Source organism: Oncorhynchus masou, chromosome 9 (assembly GCF_036934945.1).
Source record: "Oncorhynchus masou masou isolate Uvic2021 chromosome 9, UVic_Omas_1.1, whole genome shotgun sequence".
Taxonomy (NCBI): domain Eukaryota; kingdom Metazoa; phylum Chordata; class Actinopteri; order Salmoniformes; family Salmonidae; genus Oncorhynchus; species Oncorhynchus masou.
In genome coordinates, this window is record NC_088220.1 from 91,491,371 (window position 1) to 91,505,524 (window position 14,154).

Consider the following 14,154-nt stretch of genomic DNA (forward strand, 5'->3'; position numbering starts at 1 on the left):
CTCTGTGTTGTTGTATGTGTCAAACTGCTTTGCTTTATCTTGGCCAGGTCGCAGTTGTAAATGAGAACTCGCTCTCAACTGGTCTACCTGGTTAAATAAAGGTGATCTGGTCTACCTGGTTAAGTAAAGGTGAAATAAAAAATAAAATAAAACAATTTCCATCAGCATAGTTACCAACTGTATGTAACGTTAGTGAAGTCCTTTGTCTTTTCTCCTGCTCTTTCTTACATGCCCCTCCCTTTCCCTCTCTTTTGAATCCACCATTTTGTGTAACAAGCCATCATATCGGTTTAGTCCACTAGGGACTTTTCATTGCATTGTGTCGTAATCCATGTTAAAGCTATCCTGTTTGTGTGTTCATGTAATTCTGTGTGATTATTTAGTTAGTTGGTAAATAAATAAAGAATTAAGCCAATTTGTATATTGCTGATTCATAATTTATGCTGGGGTTTGTGTTGGGGTTTGTGGGTGGTTGTTTCCTGTCTTTGTGTTCTCTGCACCAGATAGGACTTTTTCGGGTTTTGCCACGTTTGTTATTTTGTATTTTGTGTAGTGTTCACGTTATCGTCTTTTATTAAACATGTTGAACACGAACTGCGCTGCATTTTGGTCCTCCTCTCCTTCAACGGAAGAAAACTGTTACAATAACAGTCAAACACATTAATGATAGCCAAGACACGACTAAGTATATATTTATTACAGTAAACATCAATCACTACATATTCATTATAGTCAAGATCAATCAATGGATTGGAATTGCAGGTTATTGCTGTTGCCTATAATTCCAACTCATTATAATGATTTTCCATTGACTCAAGTGGGTGGATTATTTCCAATGATATCAGAACTACTTTCAGAATATATCATCCATACATACTGTATATAGTATTTCAATCCTAGGGAGGTCAGAGGATATGTTGAAATAAAGTGATACATTGAAAGTGGTCATTCCAAGTGACACCCTATTCAGAGTCCTTCCATGGAGGATTGTGTCTGCTGCTTCCTGTTATTTTCTCCAATAAACAAACTCTCTGACAGAAAAGGGCCTGTGTGGCATCAATATGAGTCAGGAACATTATTTCCAAATACTCCACTTCTAAAAGTACACATTTGGGTGATTTTGGAGCCTTTGTTCATATTTTTTTCAGGGCCCCCATACTACACAACGAGGATAAGGAAGTGATTTGCTGTTTGGGGTAAGTTTTACAAAAACTAGTGAAATCACAAAAAACGGTGTCTGGACCCTTCTATAACATACCATTTACACAGTGACGTGTACTCATGGATACCAAGTGAAGCCAGACTTCCCCCAAAAATGGACCAATAATAAAAGAAAAAAACATGTACAATTATTTATCTTTCATCTCTCTGTGTTTCATAATTTTCTTTCAATTCGCAAGAAGCTGAATGTCATCCAAGCGAGGGAAACAGCACCCCTATGTTTTTTATTTTGTATTTGATTTATTTCACATTTATTTGACCAGGTAGGTAGCCTAGTTGAGAAGATGTTCTCATTTGCAACTGCGACCTGAAAGATAAGCAAAGCAGTTTGACACATACAACAACAGACTTACACATGGAATAAACAAACATACGATCAATAATACAGTAGAAAAATCTATATACAGCACGTGCAAATGAGGTAGGTTAAGAGAGGTAAGGCAATAAATAGACGTGGTGGCAAAGTAACTACAATATAGCAATAAAACACTGGAATGGTAGGATGTGCAGAAGATTAATGTGCAAGTTGAGAAACTGGGGTGCAAAGGAGCAAGATCAATAAATAAATAAATACAGTATGAGGATGAGGAAGATTGGGTGGGTTATTTACAGATGATCTATGTACAGGTGCAGTGATCTGTGAGCTGCTCTGACAGCTGGCGCTTAAAGCTAGTGAGGGAGATAAGAGTCTCAAGCTTCAGAGATTTTTGCAATTTGTTCCAGTCATGGGCAGCAAAGAACTGGAAGGAAAGGTGGCCAAAGGGGGAATTGGATTTGGGGGTGACCAGTGATATATACCTGCTGGAGCGCGTGCTACGAGTGGGTGCTGCTAGGTTGACCAGTGAGCTGAGATAAGGCGGGGCTTTACCTAGCAGAGACTTGTAGATGACCTGGAGCCAGTGGGTTTGGCGAGAAATATGAAGCGAGGGCCAGCCAACAAGATCATACAGGTCGCAGTGGTGGGTAGTATATGGGGCTTTGGTGACAAAACAGATGGCACTGTGATAGACTGCATCCAATTTGTTGAGTAGAGTGTTGGAAGCTATTTTGTAAATTCGATGCTAATGCAGAACGCCACAGGATGTTTTTGTGCTGGTCAACGGAAGACAGGTCTGGAGTGTACCAAGGCCTATATCTATTCCTAGTTCTACATTTTTTTAATGGAGCATGCTTATTTAAGATGGTGAGGAATGCACTTTTAAAGAATAACCAGGCATCCTCTACTGACGGGATGAGGTCAATGTCATTCCAGGATACCTCGGCCAGGTCAATGAGATAGGCCTGTTCGCTGAAGTGTTTTAGTGTTTGACAGTGATGAGGGGTGGTCGTTTGACCGCAGACCCATTACGGATGCAGGCAATGAGGCAGTGATCGCTGAGATCTTGGTTGAAAACAGCAGAGGTGTATTTGGAGGGCGAGTTAGTTAGGATGATAGCTATGAGGGTGCCCGTGTTTACGGATTTGGGTAATACCCAATCAGTGTTCAGCTAAACTGAGTGACCCAAATTGTGAATGGTCCTGGAGCACCAAAGTGTCTAGGGAAGCCAGTTTGGATTTACATTCACACCAATCACATCACATCAACAGCACACACACACACACACACACACACACACACACACACACACACACACACACACACACACACACACACACACACACACACACACACACACACACACACACACACACACACACACACACACACACACACACAAATCAGTACCATGGACAGCCACATCATATTTAGCTTATGTTGCATGGACTAAATTGTTTTTGGTATCTTTTATTTGTTACCAGTGGTGGAAAAAGTGCCCAGTTGTCATACTTGAGTAAAAGTAAAGATACCTTAATTGAAATTAACTCAAGCAAAAGTGAAAGTCACCCAGTGAAGTATGACTTGAGTAAAAGTCCAAAGGTATTTGGTTTTAAATATACTTAAGTATCAAAAGTAAATGTAATTGCAAAAATATGTTTAAGGATTATATCAAAAGTAAAAGTTAATGTACAAATAACTTAAAATTCCATATGTTAATCAAACCCGATGGCATCATTTTCTTGTTTTTGAAATTTACAGATAGCCAGGGGCACACTCCAACACTCAGACATAATTTACAAACGAAGCATGTGTGTTTAGTGAGTCCGCCAGATCAGAAGGCAGTAGGGATGACCAGAGATGCTATTTTAATAAGTGTGTGAATTGTCCTGCGAAGTATTCAAAATGTTACGAGTACTTTTGGGTGTCAGGGAAAATGTATACATTATTTTCTTTATGAATGTAGTGAAGTAAATGTAAAAGTTTGCAGAAATATAAATAGTAAAGTTCAGATATCCCCAAAAACTACTTCAGTAGTACTTTCAAGCATTTTTATCAAGTACTTTACACTACTTGTTGTTACTGTATTAGACTAAACAGGTGATCGATGTTAAAGTTCAAATGGTGCTGGAATAGTGGAGGCAGCTCCTGTTGTTGATATGGTGCTGGAATAGTGGAGGCAGATCCTGTTGTTGATATGGTGCTGGAATAGTGGAGGCAGATCCTGTTGTTGATATGGTGCTGGAATAGTGGAGGCAGCTCCTGTTGTTGATATGGTGCTGGAATAGTGGAGGCAGCTCCTGTTGTTGACATGGTGCTGGATTAGTGGAGGCAGCTCCTGTTGTTGACATGGTGCTGGAATAGTGGTGGCAGCTCCTGTTGTTGACATGGTGCTGGAATAATGGTGGCAGCTCCTGTTGTTGACATGGTGCTGGAATAGTAGCGGCAGCTCCTGTTGTTGACATGGTGCTGGAATAGTGTAGGCAGCTCCTGTTGTTGACATGGTGGTGGAGTAGTAGCGGCAGCTCCTGTTTTCTAGTAGAATTGCGGTAACTCTCTGTGGTTCTAAATCAATGGTTGTTTACTTAAACATTTCAGAAAGATGAACTTGCTTGACCATGCTGTAGGTCATGTAACTGTTTGTTACATACAATATGCTTTGTGGACTCCACCGGACAGATGTTGCCATCTGGTTTTATGATGAAATAAAGGTGTGGTTGAATTTATTCTGTAACCGTGTTTTCTTACTGTCTCTGCATTTAGGCCTATATATCACTGTGTCAAGGCATATGAACTAACAGGTTATAGAGCAAACAACACAATTATCACAACACATAGGTAGCAATATGACTTTTTCCAAAAGAAAAAGAACAACTTCAACATGGACAGATTTTGGGTGGAGTGAACCCACTCGCTTCGGCTCTCTGGTTCAGTCACTCTATAAGACCTGGACAACCAGTTGAGGAAAGTTCCCTGGTTCAGTCACTCTATAAGACCTGGACAACCAGGTGAGGGAAGTTCCCTGGTTCAGTCACTCTATAAGACCTGGACAACCAGGTGAGGGGAGTTCCCTGGTTCAGTCACTCTGTAAGACCTGGACAACCAACCAGGTGAGGGGAGTTCCTTACTAATCAGTGAGCTTAATTCACCAAACAAATACAATGATTGGAGGACTAAATGTAGGAGGTCATTCTCTTTGAATAACTGTTTTACATTTCCAAAGCCAACAAATCAACCCATTGGCTACATGGCTAAGATGTGCTCTTTTGATCTTTAGACTTCTGAGATCATAGGACATGACAAAAGAACTCTTTGGACATGACATTATAACTCATAGGATATGACATAAGAATTCCTTGGACATGACATAAGTACTCATAGGACATGACATAAGAATTCATTGGACATGACATAAAAACTCATAGGACATGACATAAGATGTCCACCCCTCAGTAGACACTAGTACATTAGATAAACAGGGGGTGAATGAGCCACTTTGAAGAACGTCAACCTTCCCAACACCTGCAAAGCCATCCTTAGATGTGTGAGTGCAAGAACTCACCTCCCTCTGCAGAGTACACAGTGACCACACCACTGAAGGGTCCGTCTCCCTTGTTGTTGTACACGCCCACTTTCACTTCGAAGGGAGTGAGGGGAGGGAAGGTCTCGTCTCTGTACTTGTATGTAGTGGAATCTGCTGATGTCACCATCTTCTCCTTCCAGCCTCGCGTACCATTGGCTCGGAATGCCACGATGTAGCCAAAGCCCTCGCCATTCTGGAACTCCTCAGACACAGGCTGGAAAACAAGGAAAGAGATACCTTTTATTTGATTGGATATACAACCCAAATCAATGACCACAACATTGGTCATTTAAATATCTGAATACATTAATTTACATTCATAAATTAATTAATCCGTTCAAAAATCAGCCCAGCCTGCTGTAGATATTAATAATTGTATTGTATTCAAAAAGGATCCTTACAGGAGCCAATCTCGCCGCTCGTATCTAGCTTACAATATCATAATACAGACAGTTGTACCTACATCACCTTGTAACTACATCACCTTGTACCTGCAGCACCTTGTAACTACAGCACCTTGTACCTACATCACTTTGTACCTACATCACTTTGTACCTACATCACCTTGTACCTTCATCACCTTGTACCTTCATCACTTTGTACCTACATCACTTTGTACCTACATCACCTTGTAACTACATCACCTTGTAACTACATCACCCTGTAACTACATCACCTTGTACCTACATCACCTTGTAATTACAGCACCTTGTAACTACAGCACATTGTAACTACAGCACCTTGTACCTAGAGCACCTTGTGCCTACATCACCTGTGCCTACAGAACCTTGTATCTACATCACCTTGTACCTACAGCACCTTGAACCTTGAAACTAAATCACCTTGTACCTACAGCACCTTGTGCCTACATCATCTGTAACTACAGCACCTTGTACCTACAGCACCTTGTATCTACATCACCTTGTACCTAGAGCACCTTGTAACTACAGTACCTTGTAACTAGAGCACCTTGTGCCTGCATCACCTTGTACCTACAGTGCCTTGCGAAAGTATTCGGCCCCCTTGAACTTTGCGACCTTTTGCCACATTTCAGGCTTCAAACATAAAGATATAAAACTGTATTTTTTTGTGAAGAATCAACAAGTGGGACACAATCATGAAGTGGAACGACATTTATTGGATATTTCAAACTTTTTTAACAAATCAAAAACTGAAAAATTGGTCGTGCAAAATTATTCAGCCCCTTTACTTTCAGTGCAGCAAACTCTCCAGAAGTTCAGTGAGGATCTCTGAATGATCCAATGTTGACCTAAATGACTAATGATGATAAATACAATCCACCTGTGTGTAATCAAGTCTCCGTATAAATGCACCTGCACTGTGATAGTCTCAGAGGTCCGTTAAAAGCGCAGAGAGCATCATGAAGAACAATGAACACACCAGGCAGGTCCGAGATACTGTTGTGAAGAAGTTTAAAGCCGGATTTGGATACAAAAAGATTTCCCAAGCTTTAAACATCCCAAGGAGCACTGTGCATAATATTGAAATGGAAGGAGTATCAGACCACTGCAAATCTACCAAGACCTGGCCGTCCCTCTACACTTTCAGCTCATACAAGGAGAAGACTGATCAGAGATGCAGCCAAGAGGCCCATCATCACTCTGGATGAACTGCAGAGATCTACAGCTGAGGTGGGAGACTCTGTCTATAGGACAACAATCAGTCGTATATTGCACAAATCTGGCCTTTATGGAAGAGTGGCAAGAAGAAAGCCATTTCTTAAAGATATCCATAAAAAGTGTAGTTTAAACTTTGCCACAAGCCACCTGGGAGACACACCAAACATGTGGAAGAAGGTGCTCTGGTCAGATGAAACCAAAATTGAACTTTTTGGCAACAATGCAAAACGTTATGTTTGGCGTAAAAGCAACACAGCACATCACCCTGAACACACCATTCCCACTGTCAAACATGGTGGTGGCAGCATCATGGTTTGGGCCTGCTTTTCTTCAGCAGGGACAGGGAAGATGGTTAAAATTGATTGGAAGATGGATGGAGCCAAAAACAGGACCATTCTTGAAGAAAACCTGATGGAGTCTGCAAAAGACCTGAGACTGGGACGGAGATTTGTCTTCCAACAAGACAATGATCCAAAACATAAAGCAAAATCTACAATGGAATGGTTCAAAAATAAACATATCCAGGTGTTAGAATGGCCAAGTCAAAGTCCAGACCTGAATCCAATCGAGAATCTGTGGAAAGATCTGAAAACTGCTGTTCACAAATGCTCTCCATCCAACCCCACTGAGCTCGAGCTGTTTTGCAAGGAGGAATGGGAAAAAATTTCAGTCTCTCGATGTGCAGAACTGATAGAGTCATACCCCAAGCGACTTACAGCTCTAATCGCAGCAAAAGGTGGCGCTACAAAGTATTAACTTAAGGGAGCTGAATAATTTTGCACGCCCAATTTTTCAGTTTTTGATTTGTTAAAAAAGTTTGAAATATCCAATAAATGTCGTTCCACTTCATGATTGTGTCCCACTTGTTGTTGATTCTTCACAAAAAAATACAGTTTTATATCTTTATGTTTGAAGCCTGAAATGTGGCAAAAGGTCACAAAATTCAAGGGGGCCGAATACTTTCGCAAGGCACTGTACATCACCTGTAACTACATCACCTTGTACCTATAGCACCTTGTAACTACATCACCTTGTGCGTAGAGCACCTTGTGCCTACATCACCTGTACCTACAGCACCTTGTATCTACATAGCCTTGTACCTACAGCACCTTGTACCTAGAGCACCTTGTAACTAGATCACCTTGTACCTACAGCAACTTGTAACTACAGCACCTGTACCTACAGCACCTTGTATCTACATCACCTTCTACCTAGAGCACCTTGTAACTAGATCACCTTGTACCTAGAGCACCTTGTGCCTAGATAACCTTGTACCTAGAGCACCTTATACCTAGACCACCTTGTACCTAGACCACCTTGTACCTAGACCACCTAGAGCACCTTGTACCATCTAGAGCACATTGCACCAAGAGCACATTGTACCTAGAGCATCTAAAGCACATTGCACCTAGAGCATGTTTTACCTAGAGCACCTTGTACCTAGATCACATAGAGCACATTTTACCTAGAGCACCTTTCACCTAGAGCACCTTATACCTAGACCACCGAGAGCACCTTGTACCTAGACCACCTAGAGCACCTTGTACCATCTAGAGCACATTGCACCAAGAGCACATTGTACCTAGAGCATCTAGAGCACATTGCACCTAGAGCATGTTGTACCTAGAGCACCTTGTGCCTAGATCACATAGAGCACATTGTACCTAGAGCACCTTTCACCTAGAGCACCTTATACCTAGACCACCTTGTACCTAGACCACCTTGTACCTAGACCACCTAGAGCACCTTGTACCATCTAGAGCACATTGCACCAAGAGCACATTGTACCTAGAGCATCTAAAGCACATTGCACCTAGAGCATGTTGTACCTAGAGCACCTTGTACCTAGATCACATAGAGCACATTTTACCTAGAGCACCTTTCACCTAGAGCACCTTATACCTAGACCACCTAGAGTACCTTGTACCTAGACCACCGAGAGCACCTTGTACCTAGACCACCTAGAGCACCTGGATGTCAGAAGGTGAATTCACCAATTTGTAAGTCGCTCTGGATAAGAGCGTCTGCTAAATGACTTAAATGTAAATCAAATTTCAAATTTATTTATATAGCCCTTCGTACATCAGCTGATATCTCAAAGTGCTGTACAGAAACCCAGCCTAAAACCCCAAACAGCAAGCAATGCAGGTGTAGAAGCACGGTGGCTAGGAAAAACTCCCTAGAAAAGCCAAAACCTAGGAAGAAACCTAGAGAGGAACCAGGCTATGTGGGGTGGCCAGTCCTCTTCTGGCTGTGCCGGGTAGAGATTATAACAGAACATGGCCAAGATGTTCAAATGTTCATAAATGACCAGCATGGTCGAATAATAATAAGGCAGAACAGTTGAAACTGGAGCAGCAGCACGGCCAGGTGGACTGGGGACAGCAAGGAGTCATCATGTCAAGTAGTCCTGGGGCATGGTCCTAGGGCCGCGGTTCAGTTGAAACTGGAGCAGCAGCACGGCCAGGTGGACTGGGGACAGCAAGGAGTCATCATGTCAGGTAGTCCTGGGGCATGGTCCTAGGGCTCAGGTCCTCCGAGAGAGAGAAGGAGAGAATTAGAGAACGCACACTTAGATTCACACAGGACACCGAATTGGACAGGAGAAGTACTCCAGATATAACAAACTGACCCCAGCCCCCGACACATAAACTACTGCAGCATAAATACTGAAGGCTGAGACAGGAGGGGTCAGGAGACACTGTGGCCCCACCCGAGGACACCCCCGGACAGGGCCAAACAGGAAGGATATAACCCCACCCACTATGCCAAAGCACAGCCCCCACACCACTGGAGGGATATCTTCAACCACCAACTTACCATCCTGAGACAAAGCTGAGTATAGCCCGCAAAGATCTCCGCCACGGCACAACCCAAGGGGGCGCCAACCCAGACAGGATGACCACATCAGTGAATCAACCCACTCAGGTGACGCACCCCCTCAGGGACGGCATGAGAGAGCCCCAGCAAGCCAGTGACTCAGCCCCTGTAATAGGGTTAGAGGCAGAGAATCCCAGTGGAAAGAGGGGAACCGGCCAGGCAGAGACAGCAAGGGTGGTTCGTTGCTCCAGAGCCTTTCCGTTCACCTTCCCACTCCTGGGCCAGACTACACTCAATCATATGACCCACTGAAGAGATGAGTCTTCAGTAAAGACTTAAAGGTTGAGACCGAGTTTGCGTCTCTGACATGGGTAGGCAGACCGTTCCATAAAAATGGAGCTCTATAGGAGAAAGCCCTGCCTCCAGCTGTTTGCTTAGAAATTCTAGGGACAATTAGGAGGCCTGCGTCTTGTGACCGTAGCGTACGTGTAGGTATGTACGGCAGGACCAAATCAGAGAGATAGGTAGGAGCAAGCCCATGCAATGCTTTGTAGGTTAGCAGTAAAACCTTGAAATCAGCCCTTGCTTTGACAGGAAGCCAGTGTAGGGAGGCTAGCACTGGAGTAATATGATCAAATTTTTTGGTTCTAGTCAGGATTCTAGCAGCCGTATTTAGCACTAACTGAAGTTTATTTAGTGCTTTATCCGGGTAGCCGGAAAGTAGAGCATTGCAGTAGTCTAACCTAGAAGTGACAAAAGCATGGATTAATTTTTCTGCATCATTTTTGGACAGAAAGTTTCTGATTTTTGCAATGTTACGTAGATGGAAAAAAGCTGTCCTTGAAATGGTCTTGATATGTTCTTCAAAAGAGAGATCAGGGTCCAGAGTAACGCCGAGGTCCTTCACAGTTTTATTTGAGATGACTGTACAACCATTAAGATTAATTGTCAGATTCAACAGAAGATCTCTTTGTTTCTTGGGACCTAGAACAAGCATCTCTGTTTTATCCGAGTTTAAAAGTAGAAAGTTTGCTGCCATCCACTTCCTTATGTCTGAAACACATGCTTCTAGCGAGGGCAATTTTGGGGCTTCACCATGTTTCATTGAAATGTACAGCTGTGTATCATCCGCATAGCAGTGAAAGTTAACATTATGTTTTCGAATAACATCCCCAAGAGGTAAAATATATAGTGAAAACAACAGCGGTCCTAAAACGGAACCTTGAGGAACACCGAAATTTACAGTTGATTTGTCAGAGGACAAACCATCCACAGAGACAAACTGATATCTTTCCGACAGATAAGATCTAAACCAGGCCAGAACTTGACCGTGTAGACCAATTTGGGTTTCCAATCTCTCCAAAAGAATGTGGTGATCGATGGTATCAAAAGCAGCACTAAGGTCTAGGAGCACGAGGACAGATGCAGAGCCTCGGTCCGATGCCATTAAAATGTCATTTACCACCTTCACAAGTGCCGTCTCAGTGCTATGATGGGGTCTAAAACCAGACTGAAGCATTTCATATACATTGTTTGTCTTCAGGAAGGCAGTGAGTTGCTGAGCAACAGCCTTTTCTAAGATTTTTGAGAGGAATGGAAGATTCGATATAGGCCGATAGTTTTTTATATTTTCTGGGTCAAGGTTTGGCTTTTTCAAGAGAGGCTTTATTACTGCCACTTTTAGTGAGTTTGGTACACATCCGGTGGATAGAGAGCCGTTTATTATGTTCAACATAGGAGGGCCAAGCACAGGAAGCAGCTCTTTCAGTAGTTTAGTTGGAATAGGGTCCAGTAAGCAGCTTGAAGGTTTAGAGGCCATGATTATTTTCATCATTGTGTCAAGAGATATAGTACTAAAACACTTGAGCGTCTCTCTTGATCCTAGGTCCACGCAGAGTTGTGCAGACTCAGGACAACTGAGCTTTGAAGGAATACGCAGATTTAAGGAGGAGTCTGTAATTTGCTTTCTAATAATCATAATTTTTTCCTCAAAGAAGTTCATGAATTTATCACTGCTAAAGTGAAAGTCATCCTCTCTTGGGGAATGCTGCTTTTTAGTTAGCTTTGCGACCGTATCAAAAAGGAATTTTGGATTGTTCTTATTGTCCTCAATTAAGTTAGAAAAATAGGATGATCGAGCAGCAGTAAGGGCTCTTCGGTACTGCACGGTACTGTCTTTCCAAGCTAGACGGAAGACTTCCAGTTTGGTGTGGCGCCATTTCCGTTCCAATTTTCTGGAAGCTTGCTTCAGAGCTCGGGTATTTTCTGTGTACCAGGGAGCTAGTTTCTTATGAGAAATGTTTTTAGTTTTTAGGGGTGCAACTGCATCTAGGGTATTGCGCAAGGTTAAATTGAGTTCCTCAGTTAGGTGGTTAACTGATTTTTGTCCTCTGGTGTCATTGGGTAGACAGAGGGAATCTGGAAGGACATCAAGGAATCTTTGTGTTGTCTGTGAATTTATAGCACGACTTTTGATGTTCCTTGGTTGGGGTCTGAGCAGATTATTTGTTGCAATTGCAAACGTAATAAAATGGTGGTCCGATAGTCCTGGATTATGAGGAAAAACATTAAGATCCACAACATTTATTCCATGGGACAAAACTAGGTCCAGCGTATGACTGTGACAGTGAGTGGGTCCAGAGACATGTTGGACAAAACCCACTGAGTCGATGATGGCTCCGAAAGCCTTTTGGAGTGGGTCTGTGGACTTTTCCATGTGAATATTAAAGTCACCAAAGATTAGAATATTATCTGCTATGACTACAAGGTCCGATAGGAATTCAGGGAACTCAGTGAGGAACGCTGTATATGACCCAGGAGGCCTGTAAACAGTAGCTATAAAAAGTGATTGAGTAGGCTGCATAGATTTCATGACTAGAAGCTCAAAAGACGAAAACGTCATTTTTTTTTTTGTAAATTGAAATTTGCTATCGTAAATGTTAGCAACACCTCCGCCTTTGCGGGATGCACGGGGGATATGGTCACTAGTGTAGCCAGGAGGTGAGGCCTCATTTAACACAGTAAATTCATCAGGCTTAAGCCATGTTTCAGTCAGGCCAATCACATCAAGATTATGATCAGTGATTAGTTCATTGACTATAATTGCCTTTGAAGTAAGGGATCTAACATTAAGTAGCCCTATTTTGAGATGTGAGGTATCATGATCTCTTTCAATAATGACAGGAATGGAGGTGGTCTTTATCCTAGTGAGATTGCTAAGGCGAACACCGCCATGTTTAGTTTTGCGCAACCTAGGTCGAGGCACAGACACGGTCTCAATGGTGATAGCTGAGCTGACTACACTGACTATGCTAGTGGCAGACTCCACTATGCTGGCAGGCTGGCTAACAGCCTGCTGCCTGGCCTGCACCCTATTTCATTGTGGAGCTAGAGGAGTTAGAGCCCTGTCTATGTTGGTAGATAAGATGAGAGCACCCCTCCAGCTAGGATGGAGTCCGTCACTCCTCAGCAGGTCAGGCTTGGTCCTGTTTGTGGGTGAGTCCCAAAAAGAGGGCCAATTATCTACAAATTCTAACTTTTCGGAGGGGCAGAAAACAGTTTTCAACCAGCGATTGAGTTGTGAGACTCTGCTGTAGAGCTCATCACTCCCCCTAACTGGGAGGGGGCCAGAGACAATTACTCGATGCCGACACATCTTTCTAGCTGATTTACACGCACGCAGAAGCTATGTTGCGCTTGGTGATCTCTGACTGTTTCATCCTAACATCGTTGGTGCCGACGTGGATAACAATATCTCTATACTCTCTACACTCGCCAGTTTTAGCTTTAGCCAGCACCATCTTCAGATTAGCCTTAACGTCGGTAGCCCTGCCCCCCGGTAAACAATGTATGATCGCTGGATGATTCGTTTTAAGTCTAATACTGCGGGTAATGGAGTCGCCAATGACTAGAGTTTTCAATTTGTCAGAGCTAATGGTGGTACCATTTAAATGTAAATGTTGTACCATCTAGAGCACATTGCACCAAGAGCACATTGTACCTAGAGCATCTAGAGCACATTGCACCTAGAGCATGTTGTACCTAGAGCACCTTGTGCCTAGATCACATAGAGCACATTGTACCTAGAGCACCTTTCACCTAGAGCACCTTATACCTAGACCACCTAGAGTACCTTGTACCTAGAGCACCTATAGCACATTGTCCCTAGAGCACCTTTCACCTAGAGCAGCTTATACCTAGACCACCGAGAGCACCTTGTACCTAGACCACCTAGAGCACATTGTACCTAGACCACCTAGAGCACATTGTACCTAGAGCACCTAGAGCACCTTGTACCTAGAGCACCGTGTACCTAGAGCACCTAGAGCACATTGTACCTAGAGCACATTGTAACTAGAGCACCTTGTACCTAGAGCACCGTGTACCTAGAGCACCTAGAGCACCTTGTACGTAAAACACATTGCACCTAGAGCACATTGTACCTAGAGCACATTGTACCTAGAGCACCTTGTACCTAGAGCACCTTGTACCTAGAGCACCGTGTACCTAGAGCACCTAGAGCACCTTGTTCCTAGAACACATTGTACCTAGAGCACATTGTACCTACAGCACAT

The 14,154-nt window shown here is 43.0% G+C and overlaps 1 protein-coding gene across 1 annotated transcript in view; it reads right to left on the reverse strand.

Moving 5' to 3' along the window:
- Positions 1-14,154, reverse strand: part of LOC135546750 (contactin-5-like) — a 436,013-nt gene that overhangs the window by 23,478 nt on the left and 398,381 nt on the right. Inside the window, exon 17 of the mRNA XM_064975401.1 lies at positions 5,100-5,334. Within this exon, the coding sequence (XP_064831473.1) occupies positions 5,100-5,334 (235 nt within the window). The remainder of the gene's footprint in view (positions 1-5,099; positions 5,335-14,154) is intronic.